Source organism: Lutjanus erythropterus, chromosome 16 (assembly GCF_056507025.1).
Source record: "Lutjanus erythropterus isolate fLutEry1 chromosome 16, fLutEry1.hap2, whole genome shotgun sequence".
In the NCBI taxonomy this organism is placed as follows: Eukaryota; Metazoa; Chordata; class Actinopteri; order Lutjaniformes; family Lutjanidae; genus Lutjanus; species Lutjanus erythropterus.
The window spans coordinates 9,002,777-9,025,446 of NC_139332.1; the positions used below are offsets into that span (position 1 = coordinate 9,002,777).

At 38.0% G+C, this 22,670-nt stretch overlaps 1 protein-coding gene across 2 annotated transcripts in view; it reads right to left on the minus strand.

Annotated features, from left to right (window-relative positions):
* The window catches only part of khdrbs3 (KH domain containing, RNA binding, signal transduction associated 3), a 153,023-nt gene that overhangs the window by 64,889 nt on the left and 65,464 nt on the right, over positions 1-22,670 (minus strand). For both annotated transcript variants that reach the window (XR_014772098.1, XM_084739726.1), the window contains exons 2-3: positions 22,381-22,499; positions 7,510-7,626 (exon numbers count right to left, since the gene is read on the minus strand). Coding sequence is in view for 1 of the 2 variants with exons in the window: in XM_084739726.1 (XP_084595852.1) it covers positions 7,510-7,626; positions 22,381-22,499 (236 nt within the window). In the remaining variant the exon portion in view is untranslated. The remainder of the gene's footprint in view (positions 1-7,509; positions 7,627-22,380; positions 22,500-22,670) is intronic.

Below are 22,670 nucleotides of genomic sequence, written 5' to 3' on the forward strand. Positions count from 1 at the left end.
TGGTGCTGGATTTATCATAATGGATTTATTATTCTGCATCTTCAAAAAACATGCTGCAGTCCGGTGCTGGATTGCAAAGCCTCTGAAAGGGATATGACTGCACCAAGCCAATGTTGTAAAGTTACAACCTTAGCGTTAGTATTAGCTTTACTCCTACTCAGCATACTTCAGGGCTAACCCTGTGAATTTTTCAGCAGTTGGAAAACAACAGATGAGACTTTTCTTGGTGTTGAGAAGTGACACTGTTACCAGTACTGTACATTTACTGCCAGGCTGACAACTTAGTGTTATGTTTCTGCTCTGCTATGAGCAGCATCATCACTTGCTTAGCACTCACTCTACCTGGTTGCAGACTGCACACATTTATGCACTGTCCCATTCCTTAAAAGAGCTATGACAGTATGTTTCATTAAAGTCCAATAGAACATAAGTATTGAGGAAGTCATGGTAAATCGCCATCTCACAGGAATATGTATACCATCACAGCCGTAGCAAAGTCAAATGTAAACTGTATGATGCTAATGTCCAGGCTGCACAATTAATCACAATATCACTGTGACTGCAAGATCCAAATTGCAACAACAGAGCCAAATTACAATTTTTTGAAACAGGAAAATGTGTGAGAGAACAGAATTATAACAAACTACTGTAATGCTGCATAGATGACCTGGCCTTGTTTGTTTGGTACAGACTCCAATAATAACCCATCATCACAATTTTAATTGCTTTTTTTGTCAGTAAAAATGAAAAAATGTAATGCAAAAATTATCATTCTCACTGACAGTATTGCAGATTGTGAACGCAATCACAATTTCAATCATAAAATAATAATGATGTTGTAGAGCCTTTCTCTCCATCCACATGTGGACTTGATTCCACACCAAGTTGAAATCCAAAGATGATTATGTACATAATGTTTTCATAATGTTCAAAATTTTTCAGTCCATTGATGTTTTTATAGCCTTTCAGTTGTGTTTTGACTTTATAGTAAAAGCATTTTGGTCAACATTAGCGCTTTTAAATGTGTCATAAATAAATTTACTCGTCTACCATTTCCTATAAAAATCTCATTTGGTAAAAACTTTTATCTGTCATTAACGGGAAAATCTTTTGTACAATCCACCCATTCACACGTATTTTCTAATTTTTTTGTTTTGACTCCATCTTTGGTGGTACATGCTAATAGCTCAGGGGCTTTTGGTTCACTGACATTAAGCCTGATTGCATGGATTCTCTGTTCAGTATGGTGAGTGGCATTGGATTGAATTATTTTTTTCTTTGTTGTTCAGGAAGTGCTGCTGGTCACACTGCACAGTTATTCCATTTATTCCAAATAAACCACACATGCATCATTTCCTGCGCATCACGAGATGTTTTCAAAAAGGACACACAAGATAGCACACGCCCTGTTGTACTGTACAAGAACGGAAGACAAGAGTAAAATCCCAAGAAATAAGAAGAGGCACTCAAAAGGTGAAGGGAAAGAGCAATGAAAAAGACATTGGAAATGATAATAGAATGTAACAATGAGGCAAAACACAATAGCAACAACAACTCTACAATCTGCATTTATTCATTCAATATGACAATGTCAAAAGATTGACTTAGTAAGCCTGTAAGCTGGTGAGTACAATTAAAAGTGTAATTTGTTGCAAAACATTGTCAGCTTGAACTTTATCTCCCATAATTCATACGCTTGTTAATGTGATTTAAATTGTATCATCCCTAGATCTTCTACTGATAACAGACTCACAATTTATTTTCAAGCAAGCACTCATGGCTAGGTTAATTTCTGGGTGTAGGACAGTTCTCACTCATACAGATCAGTCCTTTGCAGACAATGGAGGCATTTCTCTGCAGCAATTAAAGCCGACACAGGACTTACCAAAAGTGAAACAAAGACAATGTGATTGTTTTGTCTATCAGGAAAATTAAAGAGGGAGTACAAGTCCCAGGGAGGAAAATGGATGAGTTAATCACGGCGCTAAAGAGAAGGGGGCGCGGAACACGGATGCCTTTACATCATCCTGCTCTGACAGCGGCAGGACAACCACGGTGCCATAACCAGGCGGGGAGACTCCGACTCCGACAGCTTGGTGCCTTTCAACCTCTCTCCGCTCACATTCTTGTCAACACAAGATCAAGGTCCCGCAGCAGTGACTATCTGAGCAATTATCCCGGCTCTTCGCAGTGTCTCCGCCATATGCAAGAGCTTAAAAAGGAATGTACTGAACATTGTACAGTTTCATCCTCCAACACATCTATTACACTGTATTTTCTGAGTAGCAAGACTACAATTACGTTTCCATCTCCTGTCTTTCACGGGATGAAACCAGTATATTATCTTCCTGTCAGTCAGATGTCTGGTACAGCATGTATTTTCTAAAAATATTCTAATATATATACATATATATATATGTGTGTGTGTATGTATGTATGTATAGAAACATGTTCTTCTGTAATAGCGAGACTGCTTTATTTTCACTTGACTTGAAGACGCCTTGAAAGCAGACCCCTCTTTTTGCTCTGCGGTGGTGCAGTTCTCTGACCTACACAATCGCAAGTGCAGAAAATGACACATGATGCGCAGCTGAAAACTGTGGAAGCCCATTACCACCTGTGAAAGAAAAATACATCCCCATGGTAAACCATAAGTATAAGATAATAAATCAAAATTATGAGATAAAGAGTCAAAATTACTATAGTAATGACGTTTTCTCTCATTCTTTATCTTATAATTAGGACTTTTTATCTCATGAGTTTGAAATTTTGCCTCATACTTATTACTTACCAAGCGGATATTTTCTTCTTTAACTGGCATAGAAACAGAAAGTCAGCAACCATCTGAAGATAAAGTATTAGTTTTGTAGCGAGGGTATATCCGTCTTCATGTCCTTAAAAAACAGCAGCGCTGCGTGGCGTGGCGTTGCGTTGACAGAAAGCTCAGTCATTAATCCCGCGGTGTGTTTGCACCACAGATGTCTTATAATGAACTAGATACAGGACACAAAGATGGCGCCCATTCAGTCCAATGAGAATTGCTCGCTTGGCACTTAAGCTGAGAAAAAGTTTACAAGCTTTCAGGTTTACTTCCTGAATATGTGGCCCACTGAATATGTGCAGTAGTGTTTCCTCCCTTGTCCCTGTGCTCAAGTTCATGCTCGGCCCATAGAATTTAATAAAAATAATAATAATAATAAACTTTATCCATGAAGCCCTTCTCAAAACAAAGCTACAAAGCGCTTTACACGGTAGACCTCAGACTGAAACAATTAAAATAAACTAAAATTAAGCAAATAAAGATGAATAGTAATATTAAAACCTGCAGTTAAAAAATGGTTGTTTTAAAATGGTGCATTTTCAGAGGTGATGTAAACTGATTTAGCAAGCCTCAGATCCTCAGGCGGGACGTTCCATAACTGAGGAGTCTTGACAGCAAAAGCCCAGTCGTCTTTAGTCAGCCAGTAGAGCCCTGCTCGAGGACATGTCCCGGATCATATGGGAGGAGCAATTCAACTTTACATTGTGATGACATCACAGCTTTTTAAATTGCATTTCCTGGCTCAACTAAATTTTTACAGATATAAAAACTCCATGAATCAAAAATTCATCATTGTTTTTGCCACTGGAAAAACTGGAGTCAAGGCCAAGTAGCAATGCCCTTTCTAGGTTTATGTATCTATTGTTTGTGCAGACAGGTAAGGCTGCCGAGGTCAGAACATGTGTTTGTTACCTGACTGTTACAGTCTGTAACTGTTATTATAGTCTATGTGTCAGTTGTCTTCTTTGCCTCACACTGATGCAAAAATCTTACCTGCACTCCAGTGACTGAAAACATTCTCTGGATTTTTTCAGACACAGGTGGAAAAGGCTGGAAATGGTACACGATACACACGGCTGTAGAGTTTGGGTGCACACCTTAAGAGTGACCTCTGCTTAAGTGAAAAATATCACAATATCACTTTTTGCTTAGCAACTTGAGGGCAGCAGAGAAACTGGAGAGAAAAATGAGGAAAAAAGGGCACAGAGGCAAAAAGAAAATAATGATATTGAGAAAAACCATGAATTTTCCATAAATATATTAATCTAGAAAAAGAAGCACTAAATTCCAATAAAACCAGTGTCTTCTATTTGGCCAGTCTAATAATCTAGTTGCTTCAGGTTTTTGCCGGCTTTTTTGGGATTCTTGCGAGCAAAAATGCCTGATTTACAGCAGCTTTTTAAATAAAACATTGTGATACATATTGCCGTGTTTTTAGGCATTTTTTTTGCTATTAAATTATTGTTGTCAAAGGCAACTCAAACATAAAATAAAAGCACTGTTCCTCGTGCTTTATCAAAATAATGATGCATCACTGAGTCAGTTCATTGAGACGTACATGTGTTACGTTCACGTTGGGGGTTGCTATGATTGGTGGAACTTACAGCAAAGTATGACAATTGGTTAAATTTGCTTAAAGTTGCAGTGATTGAGAGCCTGCAGCAGCTGAAGGTTATCCCTTCAACCTGTGGCCTTCTTTCCTGTTTGCTCTTCAGCTATCCTGTCACAGTGAAAGAAAAGAGCCAAAAACCTTAACCTTAAAAGAAAAAAAAAAGTTGTGGTGATTGGACAAAATTGCAAAAATTCTCAGGGATTGGCTTTCTCTCTTGACCGATCGATTAATTAATCCCTTGAAACACAAAAAAATATATATAATTTTTTAAGTCTCTCCTGTAATGATTATTTTCACTCTCAATTAATATGTAGATCATTTTTGTAAATAGTTGATTAGTTGTTTGGTCCATAAAATGTCAAAAATGTAAATGCCAAGACGTCGTCCTCACAAACCAGAAAGAAACCAGAAAATATTCACTGTTAAGAAGCTAGAATCTGAAAAAAAATGACTTTTCTCTCTTAAAAAATTGCTCAAACCAATTAACTGATTATCAAAATAGTGGGCAACTGGTTTAATAATAGATTCCTGGACGGACTGATAATAAGCCTACAATTTAATATTGAATTGGAGTCACTTAAATGAGTCACTGAAAAAAAAAATACAATTATTTCCAATCCAGATAATTATTTAAAAGAAGTTAAGTACACATTAGCAATGACTTTTCGTTTGTGTGATGTTTGTTTTCACTTGACCTGAAGAAGACTTGAGAGCAGACCCCTCTTCCTGCTCTGCAGTGGTTCAGCTCCCTGACCTACAGAAGGAATTTCAAGAGCTGAAAGTGACACATGCTGCACAGCTGAAAACAGAAAGTCAGCAACCGGCTGAAGATGAAGTAGTAGTTTTGTAGCGAGGGTGTATCCCTCTTCACCCCCTTAAAAAGGAGGAAGCAGCGCAGCGCGGCGCGTTGTCGACAGAAAGCTGTCAGTCATAAATCCCGCAGTGGGTTCGAGCGGACAGGTAAGGGCCGCCGAGGTCAGCACATCTCCATGACAGATCTTTTTCTCCAGGTACTCGAGGAGGAGTCAACCATCAAAGACTATTGATCACGGTAATCAAAAAGAATGTGCTGTATGATAGCGAGGATCATCGCCGCCAACAAATCAGCCCTGACAAACAGAGGGAGAGGAGAGACGCAGACGAGCCAAGTGAAGTCGATTTATTCTCTGTTAACCAGTCCAGTCGGCAATCAATTCTGCCGCTAAAGAGCCGCTGTTAGAGCAATTTATATCCTCTCTTTATGTACCCACATCATCACGGATGATAGATGCTGTTAAACTGCATTGTGTTTGAAATTTCAAGTTTGAGCCTCTTCATAAGATCCGTCCTTTTTTCACCACTTATACTCCAATCATTACGAAGAGAATTTCTCTTGTCTTGTGACAGACTTTATATGAAAACAAAAGCATACATCTATACCGAGTGTTATCTTGTGCACAGTCTGCGCTGTGATTTGACTGTGTGTGTTTTGTTTATGAGAGAGCAGGCTTTGAGAGATGTCAGGCGTGTTTGGTGATCCCCAAGATCATTCACATTTCCATAAACTTTTGAAATTTGTTTTCAAGATGAAGCTGTTTTTCAAAACTGAATGCAGCCCATGTGACCCGCGAGCTGTCAGTCAAACGTACTCGGTAGTTACTGGGATGATCCGCTCACATCTGACTTAAAGAGAGACAAACATCTAAAGAATTTAAGGTACAGTGAAAGGAAAAAACTCAGCTTTATTCAGAATGATGTGATCATATTTTTAAAGGAGAAATATGTAATATAGTTTCTGTACTAAAGGGCAGAGGTGTCCTAAAGTTTAGAGAAACAAGATTGGGACAAGGGGCTTAAATTAATACTGGGGGTAGATCACAATATCATGATACCAGACCAGATTGTGACAATATCTACTGTGATATTACATGATCAGTTGTTTTATTTTGTTAATGTTTTATGTTATAAAAGGATTGCCAATGACTGCTGCACTGTTGTGTTGTTCTGTTGTTTTACAATGGCATCCATAATTAATTTTATTGAAGAAGTAAAGCAGAAGCACTTAAAGTTTAAGGGAAAACAAATTTTATATAAACAAAAGATTCTGTTCATGTCAGATTTATTATTTAATCACAACAGTGGTTTTTTAATATTATGATAAACATCATATCACAGACTTTTTATCATTTCTTGAGTTTTTGGTATTGTTACATCCCATATTAATACTGAATTTTGTTAAAACTTGCTGAATAAGTGTCTGAGTCCAGAGAAATTGATAATGTTTTAGAAGGAGGACTGTTAAAATCAGCAAAGTGTTAATGGAGTTTGGCAGCAAGGCAAGCAGTCAATGAACTCAGACTCAGAGTGTGTATTTTCAGAGCAGCAGGCGTTTGTTTCTGAGATAACAGGCTTAACTTTACGTTGACAGACAATGAACAGAGCTATAAATAAATTCCTCATGAGCTGGTTTATAATTTGCAAACAATAAATAAAGTGTAAATACATACATCAGCTAATCAGCTCACGGTGTAGGATTCATTGTTGCTGTCATTGGAAAAGTATAATGTTACACTTGTCTTGTGCTTGTGTGGGTTCAGTGTTTATGAAACCTCCAGGCCACCTGCCTGAGCTTCAAGTCTGGGGTGGAGAGAGACAACTTTTTCTAATATTTTATATTTGGACTGCAATACCCATTTGAAATACAGACAAAACAAGACATTTGAAGGCTCAGGGAACTTGTGATGTGCAATATTCACTCTAAGGTGACATTTTATAAACTGAACAATTAATAAGGAGTGACTAATCTGATTAATTTTGAAATAATGACAATCAAGAATGTTTACAACATGTCATGAAGAAATATCTATTTTGCGGGAAACTGGAATAAGAGCAGAGATTTTCTGACAAACTACTTGGATTTAAGTTGGATTTTCATTGCACCACCTATTTTAAATCTCTTAGCTTTAAAAAGAGGCCCAGCCCACCTTCAATTCAAACAAGGTGAAAGAATTCCTGCAGCAGAACAAAATAAAATGATGTGGAAGTAAAAGAGAGAAAGGAGCAGGGAGAAAAGTGAAATAACATAGTGGAGCGTTACCTTTTCTTTGTCTCTCATGGATCCTTTTCCGAGAATTGACATCTTTGTGAGAGTGTCCTCCTGTAGCCTCTTTAACGAGTTCCCGCGTGGCCCGAGGAGTTTGCCGACAAAGTTGAACTGCAATAGAGAGCGAGGGAGAGCACAGATCAATCACAATCTGTGCGTTTGAGATAAAGAGTAAAGACATTTCTTATGTCAATCACACGTGGCTCAAACAGCAACTGAAGCTAATGAAAACTTATCAGCAGTTTTTCCTGTCAGCATCAGGATACAATCAGTCTGTCCAGGTTCACTGTTTCACCTTTTAATGGCTTTTATATTGAAAGAAGATGCTCTGCAATGGACTATCTGTCTGGAAATCTTCACATAAAATTAGCACTAAATTCACAAAGCCAGCAGCAAGGGTGTCACTTTGGTTTCAAGAGTGGGGAGGAAATGATGAAGTCAGATATTCTTTAATAAAAAGAAAAAGGGGATGCTATATCAATAAAAAAAAATTTAGTTAAATTAGTTATCGTATTTTTCATAATGGTGGTGGTATAACAAAAAAAAAAAAATCACCTTTAGTGTTCTTAATAGAGACATGGCACTTATGTATCAGGTTATTCATCATTTTTAATAATACTGTTTTTCATCTTTCCAACAAAAGGTAGTGTCCTTCAGGTTCCAATACAGCGTAGACAATAAAGATAATTCTTAAGACACACAAGCTCCAACATATAGACAATGAAGTGAGTGACATTATCATTTAAAAACATAGAATTAAATGGAATTAAATACACAATAAAGAATGAGTAATATACATATTTAAATAATGTTGAGATCTTGACTTTACTGCCTTAACTCTTGTGTGTTTTTTAGGAGAATATATGTTGTAAAAAAAATACAGAAAATTGCAAATCATATCAGAGCAGTCTAGGTGGATAAATAGTGTTACAGGCGAGAGGGAAAATGTGTAAACTGTGCCTTTAACCCCTGGGTCACCAACCAGCCTTAATTCAGTCGTAATTTTTCAATAAAATTATCACAATACTAAATTATTAAAGGGATTATTAAAGGGCAGTGCTATTTGAACTTGGGGTGTAAATAGCCACTGTGGCTACATGGCAGACATAAACTATTGTCTCACCCCAAACCTCACCAAGTAGGTTTGTTTCCTAAACCTGAATTGCAATTAAAATTGAAAACAATAATTAAAAAATGGTACCACTGACATGTAATTTCACACTACTGTCAGATCTTGACAGGACTTGAAACCTGCTCTCCCACAGGAAAGCCTTGTGCTTAACCAATTCATCCACCGTGCACCAGTGTGACAAAAAAAAAAACTGGTAAATGTGAAAATTTATGTTGAGATATGAAGTATTTTGGGTCATATCATGCGCTGACTTCTGCCAATATACTTTTGTGAAGTCAGAACTTTACTGATATCAATTCGAAACATTTCCTAAATCTGATGAACCACATGCTCCCGAATGTTTAAACATAAATTTTAATGTGAAACATTATCATAATGTGCTGGTTTGGGCCAACATTGGATTTGACCACCTCTGGCATGTTGCCATCTATCAAAGGCTTCCTGGCTTTGATTACTTCACAAGGTCACCGCTTTTTAGCCATATAAATCCAAATGTTATGCATTACCATGAGCTATGCCACTGCACAGACACACATCTAAGTCATACAGCCTTTACTCAGGCTAAACACATTTGCACACATTTAAACACAGATGCTTTACTCCCCCTCTCTATGCTTTCCTGTAACAGTGTTACCTATGTGATGTCACTTGATTTATTTTCATAATTTTTCATCTTTGTAAAGTTATGTTGGTGTGATCTTTTAAGCTGATGATATATTTAAAAAATCAATATAATCTAACCAGCAGAATTCAACCAACTAATTAGCCTCAAAGTGCAGTCCAGAAGTCCCTCATAATGGCAGATGCTATTTGCACCTGGGTCAGAACAGTCAATGTGGCTATTTGCTCCCACGTGTATATAGCCTAGCATGGCAGAGACAAGTACCCAGGTATCAGTAGCCAAAAATGCAATTTGAGGCTGGGGTGTAAATAGCCACAGAATCAGAAAATCATTTATCATTTATACACCAGTTAATGTGAAAATTTATGTTGAGATATACTGTATTTTAGGTCATATCATGCACTGACTTCTGAACTGCATGTTCCCAAATGTCTGAACATACATTTCAATGTGCAACATTATCATAATGTGCTGGTTTGGGCCAACATTAGATTTGACCACCTCTGGCATGTTGCCATCTATCAAAGGCTTCCTGGCTTTGATTACTTCACAAGGTCACCATTTTTTAGCCATAAAAACCCAAATGTTATGCATTACCATCAGCTTTGCCACTGTGCAGACACTCATCTAAGTCATACAACCTTTACACAGGCTAAACACATTTCCACCAGCAGCTGGAGATGGTCAGGGAGACAAAAGGAGAGCGATGCTTTACTCCCCCTCTCCATGTTTTCCTTTAACAGTGAGTTATACAGCTGTCTCCCTCAACTATCTAGGTCATCAATTAGCCAGCAGGAGGTAAAAAAAAAACAGCCAGTTTGGTTATACACCTCACCTATATCTCTTCTTCCTTTTGTTCACAACACAAGTGCTTATTAGGAGGCTCCTGCCAATTCCTGGGTGAGGGATTTGAGAGGCGAGCTTTAGTGATTCGCTCTAATGCATTAACCGACTGTTGGGTTTTTATCCTGGCCAGGCTGAGCTCCAGCACTTCTCAGCTGCTATACTGTATGTTCCTTCAACTTTTATAATTACCACAAGACCTGTGGCTCGATGTGATCATACAGGAGCACACTCAGCCCTCGCCTCAACTTAAATACCATGCCCCACTGTGCTAATTCCAACCCTGCGCTTGCAAATGGGAATAAGTGGCAACCTGCAAAGTTCTGACCTTGGATTAATAAATATGTAAGTATACCTTCACATTACAGTGTGAGAACTTTGATGCTCCATTTGTACACTCCATGAATCACCTGAAACATAATTGCATACGAGTACCATTTTTACACGAAAATTACTGTGTATATAAGTTTTTTGTTGTTGCTTGCTTCCCCCAGCCCACAGTGGCATTTTTTCCTTTGTTATTTTTTTCAGATGTGCACTGGAAAGCTGAGGATCAAATTGTGTGTGCAGGTGAGCCTGGAGGAAGACATTTTTAAAAGTATCTGTGAGTTAAGTAGGGCTGGGGGATATATTGATGATATCTGTTATGTCTGAATATGAATTAATCATGACTATGTTGTCATGTTCGAGTTTTCAGTGTTTCCACTGGTCGCTTTATCTATTTATTTATAAGAGAAACCATCCTGCCAGGCTTCACGTTATCCAGTTGTGTCTGCAGTAAAAGTGGTGTTTCTCAGTAGAAATGAAAATTGTAATGCAAAAATTATCATTCCATATTGCAATTTCAATCAAAATAATCGCAATTTGACTTTCTAACCATATCGTGCAGCCCTAGTTGGAACCGATAAATACCTGTGACTGAATGCCAACTGTACCCTTTTCGATTGAAGACAAAAGCCAGATGTTAGTAAGTGTCCTCTGTAAATGAGGCTTAATTAACTCCTAATATATTGAGCAGGACACATATTGTTGGGTCAGGAATGTGAGTTTTAAAGTTATCTGAGCAAACAAGATGGATCCCGCCTGTAATGTATTCAGGTTTACAAAAAGATCATCGAAGGAGACAGCGCTACTGGGGCGTCACAGGGTTTCTGGAAATATTTTAAAATGTGCTGAGTTTAACCGACGTCCCGCGCATCCATCATTTCCACCTGGATGGAGCCTTGATCACTGAGCTGTGCCGTCTTCTTGAACAATGATTTGCACAGCCGGATCACACGGCTGACTTCCCTCTGTGTTGCTACAGCTTTCATGCACACGTTCCACCTTCCTGACAGGTCGTGCATCGGACACGGTGTCCGGGATGTTTGTAGGGATATCTCAGTGCACAGTCTAGCAACAATGTGCTGCACGCCGATGGATGAAAACGTTTGAACAGGGAGGAAAAGCTGTTTTTCTGATCGGGAACAAACGCGCTCCTGTGTTGCTTTCAGAGTGGCAGCGTAGGTGCCATTTACAGAATTACACAATTTACAGGAATAGAAAAAAAAACAGACTGAGACAGAAATTGATGCAAAGACGAGTTTACTCTGGAGCCTGTTTGAGTTTCAGTGAAAGCAGGGACACAACTAGACACTGGATTGTTGGTGAGCAGAAGGGAGAACAAATGCAGTTTCATTTGGAAGATACAGTGTAGACTAGTGTGCAGTTTAAAATAGAAAGACCCCAAAAAATCTGTTGAATGAGAAAATGGTCTGACTGAAAAACCAGCACACTAACCAACTGATCTACCAGAACACCTGAGGAAACTCCTCCTCTGACAGCCTCTGACAACTTCAGTTTAATTATGACTTTATTAACTTCAGAATTTGTGTGACTGTCGGATTTGGTAAACAATGTGTGTTCATGCAATTAATATCCTGTGGGCAAGTTTCTAATTGAATCTGTCATTCTCAACAAAAAATTAATTAAAAACACACAAAATGTGAAAAATGTAATGTTCATTAATTCTTTTCTATCAATTCATTTTCTTAAACTGTCTCTTTTAGATCTATTATATCAACCCACTTGTACAAAATAATAAAAAATAAATTCTTAGTGCACACATTGAACAGGTTTGAGGTGACCCCGTGGCTCAGAGGTTAAGAATACCACATTCCTAGTGTGAGTCTGGCCGGTGACCTTTGCTACTGTCCCCCTCATTTAACTGTTGTCTCTCTGTCTCACTGTCTGTAATAGCGGCTTAAAATACCCAAAAAAATAATTTTCCAAAAAGAACTGGTCAGGCTTGAAGAGAAGTATGGGCATTGCCCAAAAGATATTACACCTCTCATTCCTGCCCAAAGTAAATCAAAAGTTTTTCTTGAACCATTTGGAATACATGCATGGATTTGGTCTCTTTCAAAAGGTCACGCTGAAGAATTTTTCCTCAACAGTCAGAATTACAAGAAGTGCTACGGGCCTTGAGTAGCAAAAGTTTAAACACACTGAAGTTGATTTTTATTTCAGTCTGAATAATATTTTTGCAAACAGCTGCCCCCAGATGACCTATAACTGTGACTTATTAGCTAGAAAACACAATAGGACCACAGCGTTAAGCATTTAACCTTACTTAGTCCAAAGGTCAACTTTGCCAATAATATCACAGAAAATGAATATTTATGTCTTTCCAAGGGTTTGTCTAAGCATTTTCCACAAAAAAATTGGAGGCTGCCAAAAAGCCCTGCTTCATTATTGTGCTTTTCCCTCTTCTCGAAACTTTGTGCAGTTTGTATAAAAAGCAACTCAGCAAACTATTTAAAATGACATAATTTCCATGTTCTGGCTTTATATTACACACTAAAACCACATATGTCTGTTTTGGGGTTTCATTGGACATGATAATATGGTAAAAGGTAACATAACACAAAAATCTGGGAAATAATCTGGGAAACATAATTCTTAAATGGATTGTGCTTTTTCAAGTTAGATTAGTGCTATGTTTCTGTACACAAGTTGTGAGGACCTGGTTGGGGTGGACGGTGGGTGTGTAAAGTGCAGGATAGACACCAGAAAGCAGGGTCAGCTCCCTGAGTCCAGATCGTAGTGGGGGTCAGGCTACACAACTACAAGTCAACTGATTAGTTGGCTCAGATAGGGAGTTTTCCAAACTAGGTGTCAGTGGAACTTGGCTTGGATAGTAGCCAATGGCTGCACAGCCTCCACCAGTCATGCAGGGATGTAAGACACTGTTTTGCCTGGAGGTCAAAGCAATGTTGCATTGGACTGAATATAACTGCTACTCTGATGAAATCACACTGCCTCTGTTATGCTAGCAAGCATGCTCATTAGAATTTGGCTAGCCTTAAGTGCTAATCTTGCATTATGTGCCAGCAGCTATATCTGATCATCGGAGGGCCACTTTTTGCTGAAAAAAATCTGTGTTTCTAACAAAGTCAAAGATTGTTCATTTCCGACAGTGGCGATTTCTTACATGGGGTAACTAGGAAAAATGTTAAACCATCAGTTTTAGATAATCAGCGTCCTATTTTTTTCAACAGTAAACCTAGACCACAGTTTTTCCTCTAACCTTAACCAAGCTTTAGCAAAAAGTCTAATAATGCTTCATTTGCTACTAGCAGATATTCTTGCAAGAGCACTCATAATAGTGAAAACAAATGTGTGCACATATTGCAACTTTGCAAATATGTTCAGTAAAATCTTTCCTGATTAGTTTAATACAACCAGGTGGTTTTATGTTTTATTTTTTTTATATATACATATATATATATATATATATATATATATATATATATATATATATATATATATACACATATATATATATATATATATATTCGGGTGCTTTTTATGCCTTTAATCAATAGGACAGCTGAAGATATGACAGGAAATGGAGAGACGTAAATGGGAGACGAACCCACGGCTCCCATCGTCCGTACATGGAGCACACACTCTACCAAGTGAGCTGAGGTGCTCCTTTCAGGAGGCTTTCTGCTTCTCTCATAATAAGTTTCCTGTTGTGAATTTTTCGTAAGAAACAATTTCTAGAGGACAGAGTTGGATCTTGAGACACTGTCTAGTTTTAAATGTAGTTTCGACTTTCGTTAGTGCAAGCGATTGTCTACAACTTAAATAGTGTATTTTCCTAACTTTAATCAAATACCACACAATAAACGTAGGGCCATGCAATTTTGGAACCTATCAGATGTCACCTGATGACACTTGGCCCTTGGGAGCAATGTTTTGAGCCTTCCTGTGTAGCCAGCAGACATTGAGATAATGGACGAGGGACATCCGGGCCAAGACTTCCTCTTCACTGCACATTCGCTGTTTACAGTCCGATTAGCAACTTGATATGCGAGAATGGAGTTGGGAGTTGAGAGACGTCTGCAACCAGATTGTATCCGCACACACTGTAAGAAAAGTCAGTAAAAATACAGGCAAAAAGGCCTTTTACCCTAACTCTGGAGAACCTTCTGCATTGTTGGAGCAAGAACGTCCAAAGGTGCTAAAGTGAAAGAGAAAACTCAATGGAAAATGAACTAGTAATTTTCTGCCAGGATATTATCTGTACTTCTACAGATTTTTTTTTATTACAGTTTATGAATGCTAATGAATTTTTAAAAAACAGATAATCAAAAGCTAAATCATCATGAGACGATAGATAGTCCACATGGACTGTTGACCTGCATGTTACAAAAGCTGATAGATAAATACTACTACAAAGGGACTATAAACTCATATGCAGACATTTGTAGGGCTGCAAATACTGATTATTTTCATTGATTAATCTGTTTGATTTCTTGTTTAATTGATTAGTTGTTTAATCTGTGAAATGTCAGAAAATGGTAAAAAAAAAAAAAAAAAAATGCTGTTCAGAGTTTCCTAAAGCTCAAGATGACACCATCAAAAAACTTATTTTGGCCTCAACCCAAAGATATTCAGCTTACTGTCATAAAGGAGTAAATAAACCAAAAATTATTGACAAACCCTCAAACCAATAACCTCAAACTGATTAATTCAACATTGATTACAGAGAAAGAGATCAGGGACCAGCAGCTCGTTTGTGTTTTTTCAAGTTCATCCAGCGTTAGGTATAACTTTTTACAACTTGTTCTCTTACTCACACACAGTCTTGAGCCACTTCAGACAGCACTGTGGGTAACATATTGACATGATATAATGGTATTTGCTCGGCACTATTTTAAGTTCCAGGCTATTTAAAAAGAGATCATGCAGCTTTGCTTCATATTTGTTTGACTAATGCTAGTAAATGTCAGAGTCTTAGTCTGGACATTTAAACACATCACCAGCCAGTCGATACATCTGCATGGGCACACACACACACACACACACACACATATGGAAAATCCTCCAACTATATGAGTCTTACTGAACACATAACTGTAATCCCTGCTGTTTATCAGAAATCAAAATCCGTCTGACTCCTACTGTGATTGATGCTTTGGGGTTTGGCTAATGCTTTAGTTATCATGGGGGATTATGTGATTTACAAAAACCTGCCTGGGCTCCTGTACTGGTTCATGTCAATAAACTGTGTGAGAGGATTGTGCTGCTGATGCTGCCTGTAATCACCAAAAGAAAAGCTGATGCGTTTAATCACAGGTTGTCGCCTGCTGCTCTGTTGTGGTGTTACATGCACAAAAAAATAAATACAATTATAAAACTACATAAAAGATGCATTGACTGACAATACATACACACACAAAAAAAACAGACTTGTGGGATCATATTCAGCTGTAACAAAAAAAAAAGCGTCATGTGGATGATTAGAAAGACAACGGACACAAGCAGGGAAAGGATGTATGATTAATCACACTTAACGTGAAGGGGGTGCAGGAGAGAGGGTGGGAGGCACATCTGAGATCTTTTCATCATTCGCTGGATGTAATACTGCGAGTCTGGCGAAAGGTGTGCTCACAGAGAGCCAGTGCGGTGTGATTGTGCTGAGGACAGCAGGACAGGAACGACGGCAGAAGGATAAATCACTGCTCCCAGCGCAGAGAAAAGCCACAGTCTGAACTGGAAATAAACCAGTGGGACTCCTTACGCCTCGCTAATGGCCTGCGGTGCTTTCTGCCAAAAGATGCTTTCTGAGAGAGGGCCCACAGATCCGGCAAATGTACAGATGAGCGCTGATAGAGCATCCTTGTTCAAAAGGTGTAGTATTTTTAGCTCCTGAGTAGGAGTGACACTGTGTGTCATACTGTTTAAATCATGATATGAAATCTTCGATTCTCGCTCTATTTCTGTGGACGAGGTTTCAATTAAATCTGATCTTTTTCTATAAAAAGCGTTTTGGGTGGGCATTAAAAAGACATTGTGCCTCATGCAGGAAGTGATTTACAAACAAATTCTGTCTTATTTTCGTTCATATCCAAGATGTGTTCTTCTTTTATTAGTACCTATTGATTTCTTTCTCAATATTCACCAGTGTATTTTTTTATTTTTGCTTTTCTCTTAGGTAAGAGTAAATTTTATGAGCGGGTGAGAGCATTCTCACCAAGACAGAAAAAAAATCATTCTTATTCTCACAGTCAATCGTTTATTAAACAACCAAAAAGATTTAAGTATAGTTATTGTTATCTCCACTGGAGGGGATCATGCGATCGCTTGCATATGTGCATGACCAACAGAGCTACAGTTTGTCCACAGCTAATGTCATGTTCTACTGCAGCCGTTAGCCTAATGTTTTCTGGACATTCATGACTGTTTGCTGAAAGACCTCTGTGATTCAGAATTTTTGAAAATACTTAAAACTTTTCTTTTAGGTCCACACAGCCATGGCCAAAAGGATTATTGGGTCATCCCAATAAAAAAAACCTACATTAATAAATAGTATATTAAATATTAAAAATAAAAGTTTAAAGAGAAATATAAACATTTTACTTCAATCTCCAATTAGCTGGTAACAAATAGAAAAAAGCTTTCTTGAAAAATGAAAACTTTCTTTTCCTTTACAACCAATCATTTGATCAAACAGGTTAAGACTTAGTTTACTTAGCTCTAAGTTTGATCTAACTCCTCCACTCACGTACTTCAATTACAGATTGACCCTCTGCCAACACGCCATTTACATCATTGCAAATGTTTTGTCGTTTTCCAGGTATTTTCAGTTTCCTTCAAGGCCAGTACTGACACTCTGGAAAATAACACATTTACTGTGTTTAAGTTTCTTTAACAGTGTGTTGATTTCACCATTGCTGAAGTTCTTCTTCTGACAGCCATCATTTAGTATTTGTTCACTCTCTCTCTTTTTTTTTTTAGGGGGCTTTATACGCTAATAACAAACAATGGGACACGCCCCTCCAGTTTATGATCAAGTGGTATTCATAATCCAACACACCTGAGCACGAACAGATTTGGATGATTAAGAATTCAGTCCATCTGGAATTGACTCCTCTTAAAAGAAAATTAAAAGAAAATATAAAAGAAATTTAAGAGACTGTTGCACGCAGAGCTTTCTCTACTCCACACAAGACCATAATACCATCACTCTTGCCAATATCTTTCAAAGTCTAAAAGATTTGTCAGTGTTGGGTATTAAAAATCATGGTTGAGGAAAAGCTCCATTTTATCACAGAGAATCAGCAGCCTGGAACTTGCTGCGTGGCGTCCTTGCCCGCTTCATTTTGATAAAAAGCGATGTTTGTGCAGGATGGATTTAACCTCTCTCCACGTGCTTCTAAATGGCTATTTGGAAAATGTCTGTGCCACTTTAATGCCAGAAGCCAAAAGGTGATGCTCGCAGCTCAGGAGAAAACCCATTCGAGTCAGACCGATCACTCTTGCCATTGCTACCTGTCAGATGGAACAAATTGAATTTGTCTTCCTTCGGTGGCTGGTTGGAGCTCTAAACAGCGTATTAGTGGCTCTACTTATCAAAGCTGTCAAAGCAAATCTGTTTAGCTGTGAACCTGGGAGACTCAGATCAGCCTCCAGATGACACTACATACATGCATACACAGCTCCCAGCGATCCCCAAAAAATTTATTTCAGCTCTTCATCAGAGCGCATGTCAACACCTGGTGAGAATAACTCTTTTTATCAGAGTTAAAGTCCAGATGGAACAGCATTTCGAGAGAATCGTGACGTTTTTTTGGAGCGAAATGGGACAGGAGGGCGGGACATGACAATAGAAGGAATGCAGTGCTGCAGGGATTTTTGTAGGCCAGTCCAGGAGCTTGCATCGCTCTGGTTCCCTCAAAAGAAGCCAATGAGGTCTTTTCTTGGGATTTTGGATCAGGGCATGAAGTAAGCTCTGTGGTGAACGTTTATTATACTGATATGCTTTGTTCTACAGCTGCAGCAATTAATTGAATAATCGATTATTAGATTAATTGATAGCTATTTCTATAATTGATTAATTGGCTTGAGTCATTTTTTAAGGAAAAAATCAAATTTCTCTGATTATAGCTTTTTAAATGTGAATATTTTCTGATTTTTGAGGACGTTGTCTTGGAATTTACATTTTTGGCATTTTAGGGATCAAGCAATGCGAAAGTGTGGACCATATTATTACCACTGATATATTCAAAAAAAATGCACTACAGAATTATTTCCTGGGTGTATGTGTATATGTGTAAATGTTTTATTTTATTTTGTTTAATATTTTATCTCATTCTACTAGTATCTGTGTATATGTTTTATTTATGCTTAGCATGAATGAACTACAACTCTTTTTTCGTTATGCAACCCTGTGTGTGTAATGATTTTAAATTACCTTGATACGTTGAGACCTTGTGAAAGTTCTCATTATGTAGGATGTACATGATTATATTCTTAGAAATCTAATTATTGATTCATTAATGTGTCTTTAATCTTGCAGCTGGTAAATGTGGAGCTTATTTTAATTTATTTATATATGTTATATATTACTTTACATGCTGCTTGGTAGCATAGGAACTTCCCCCAGGGGAACAATAAAGGCTTATTATTATAATATTAGCAGATAATATTTGCAACTGTCTGGAATCAACACATTCATGTGAATGACCTGGTTGACATGAAAACAGCTTGACAGTTTGCAGATATATGAATACAGCAGTAATTGATCTAAGTTGTGTAACATGATAATGGGATAATGCATTAATGAATTTGAAATGATCTTTTTATAATACAAGATAAATTTAAGGAAAAATAAGACTATTTTAAGACCATGAATGCAAGACTTATTTCGCATCCATACTGGCAAAAAGAAAAAAGACATGCACAGTTTGCATGCATTAATATTTATTGGTTCAATGTTGGTTTCGTTTTGCAGCTGTTAAAGTGTTAAAAAAGTGTTTAAAAGCAATCCAGAAGTTAAATACAACTTTATAACCATAACCTTATCATCATAAATCCATTTTTAAGACCTGTCAAAATCATATTTAAGACATTGTAAGACATCTTAAAGCCTATAGTTCAGACTGGATCTGTAAACCCCTAACATTACCAGATAATCCGGGCTGAACATGGGTGTCGACCAAGGTGCCACTAATCTGATTGTTGGGAGCGGTGAATCAGAGGTAAATCGGCCCACTCCTGTAGTGTGGGGCCACCGTTATCAGACATTTTAAGGCCCAGCAGAAACCCTGTATTGTTGGTGGATGTTTCCTTACTGATATTATTCTCCTGTTTAACTCCCCAGTGCTCACAGATTTGATCCTTCAGTGACAATTATTTTAATATAAAGAGCCTTGACTGAGCGTGTGTTTGTCACAGAGCTAACACGCCTCTATAGTTGGTCTTCAAAGCGACCATTATGTGTAAATTAAATGCTGGGTGTGTACTAATATAAAACCTGGGATACTATGGATGATTTTCACACCCTGCATTTTAAACTTACATTGACATTAGTTTACTGTACATGTCATTAAAACTCTAGTAATACTGAGCAGAAGAGCATGATTCAAGGAAAACTAAACCCAAATGCAGCTATAAAGCTTTGTTGGTTCAGTGCCTGACTCCTGTGCTGTGTTTCCTCCCCGCTGTCCTCTCCATTCACATCCTGCAGGTTACCGCTGTCCTTCCCCCCGGAGGGCCGAGGTGAAAACTTGAGTGATGTCCCCGTCTAAGAGCCGGCCCTCTCACTTTTACACCAGCCTCCCCATCGCGCTCCCAGCGGGAAATCCCTGTCATGCACAGAGCGTGCGCCTCCAGTAAATGCAGCTGCCGGTGAAGGCTCCTTGGTGGCGGGCGAGGCTGGAGTGCTCTCAACGGTGGCAACAGTGCTATCGCTCAAAAACAGCTTCACGTGGAGGTCATCGTGAAGCCGACTGTCCAGGACTCTATACATGTGACTTATGTGCCGCTCTGCAGTCATACACTCACCCTACAAGCTACATTTTTTCATGAAAAAAGACAGAACTTGAAAAAGACCTCGAAGCGCATTTATATAATACCAAGCAGGCCAGCCTGGAATTTGCCACTTGGGTTTTGGTATCGATATTTTTAGGACATGCAGGCCAAATGCCAAGACAGCAAGGCCATGAAATACTGTACAACAACGATTTTAATAATGAATAATGAATTTAACTCATTTTCCAAAGTCAAATTCAAGCACTTTTTAAGCATTTTCAAGGTGTATTTTTTTTTCAAGCTATTTCAGCACCTTACAGTTGGTAAATTACATATTAATAGACAAAATGATTATTTCTCCTCTTCGTCACATTAAAGCAGCTGTTATTGTACTTTTCTCACCAAAAATATGTTTTGCGATAGAATAGACAAGTGAGTAATAAAAAAAGAAAGAAAAAAGTTTCATGTTTCAAAATGTGTCACTTGTCTGTAAGTAGACTTGGCTTCCTATTAGTGTTGCAAATCTTGTGCATTTTCCTCAACTGATAGATCAATCATCAATAATTAATCATAATTAAAACACTTTTTTTTTTCTTTTTTAATTTTCTTAGTTAAGTTTCTTATTTAGGTTTTCTTCTCTAATTAATGACCCTGCCAGACAGAACAATGTCAAATGAGGTGCAATTAATGTAATTTCTAGACTATTGATTAATTATCAATTAATACATGCTTAATCGGTTAAATTCTTATTTAGCAATCAATCGATTAAGGATTAATCATTAACTTTCAGCTTTCCTTAGATACAAGAAAGGGGGTCTTCAAGGAAAAAAAGGTTGGGAACCACTGTTGAAGGCGTTGTTCTGAAATAATAAGTCATAATTTTTTGATACTTACTAATTATTTTTAGATTCTAACTTATTATTTAGTGGTCGAAAGTCATTATTTTGATAAAGTTTGTCATTATAATGACTTCCAGGATCTTTTTTCAACACATTGGTGGTAATGGGCTTCCATAGCAGAGACAGCATATGAGTGTATATAATGTGTTCCTAGCTGTTGAGAGAGACTCCAGTCTGCAGTGTAAACCATAGAATTGTAGCTTCAGACTTCATGATCAAAGAAAGTTTGTATCACATCATCACTCCTGTCCATAAAGTACACACACACACACACACTCCCTTTCACACACTTGTCCTGGGTGCTCTGTCTCTGCTGTGAGTCTATACCACAGTTAAATAACCCAGTTCTGTAGGTTGAAATCCAACCCATCACTACTTACGTGCGCAGCATTTCACTTGATGTTGTCCAATCAGAATCTCTACAAAAGATGCTGTGTCTAAAAGCTGTATCGACAAGAAAGAGGCTGAGGAAAAAACGGTGAAATCAGCTGGGGCGGTGCGGGCGGGGCATCAAGGCCACTATTGCCGCAGGGCAGATATTTTTTTTAAGGGGCACAAGGCCAGAATGAGAGGGCAAATTCCTGCCTGATACCAAGTATCATAAGAAATCCACTCAAGAAAATGAAATCCACTGCAAGATAATTCCTTTGAATCATATATTCATAAATATTCATTGACAAATTAATATACCGAGACATCAAAGCGTCATTGACCAAGGTCAGTGTAATGGAGAGGTGTGTGTGTGTGAGGGAGGAGTGTGAGAATTACGGTTGTAACGTCTCTAAAGCTTAAACAATTCTTCCGACACAAGGTAACATCCCTAATATAGTTCTACCCCAGTTCTGTCAGCCAACACTCTGCCTGTACGCTGGCTTCCAGATATGCTACATCTAATAACATAAAGCATCAACAAAACGTGTCAAGTGGCTGTTGTAAGGAATTTAAATCAAAACCAGAGCTACTGTAGTTGGCTTCATTATCTATAAATAACACAATCTGAAATTCTCTATCTGTGCACATCACACTCTCAGAGTCGAAGTCTCTGGTGGTGGTACTATAGCACTTACTTTAGGAAACTGCTTGACTGGTATTAAAACTTTCTGGCCCAGTTTCATGTTCTTGTTGATGACGACGTCAATGAATTTCTCCTCTTCTTTCCCCTCGTCTTTCTGAATTTTTTCGATCTCTAGAAAGATGGAAGAAGAAGAAAAGCAATCAGTTGGTGTTGACAAGCAGCAAATATACAAGACTGTGAAAAGGCTGCAGCAGGACTGCAGCTAATGAATATAGATTAAAGGAGCGGTTCAACATTTTGAGAAATACACTCGCTTTCTTTCCAAGAGGAAGATCAATAACA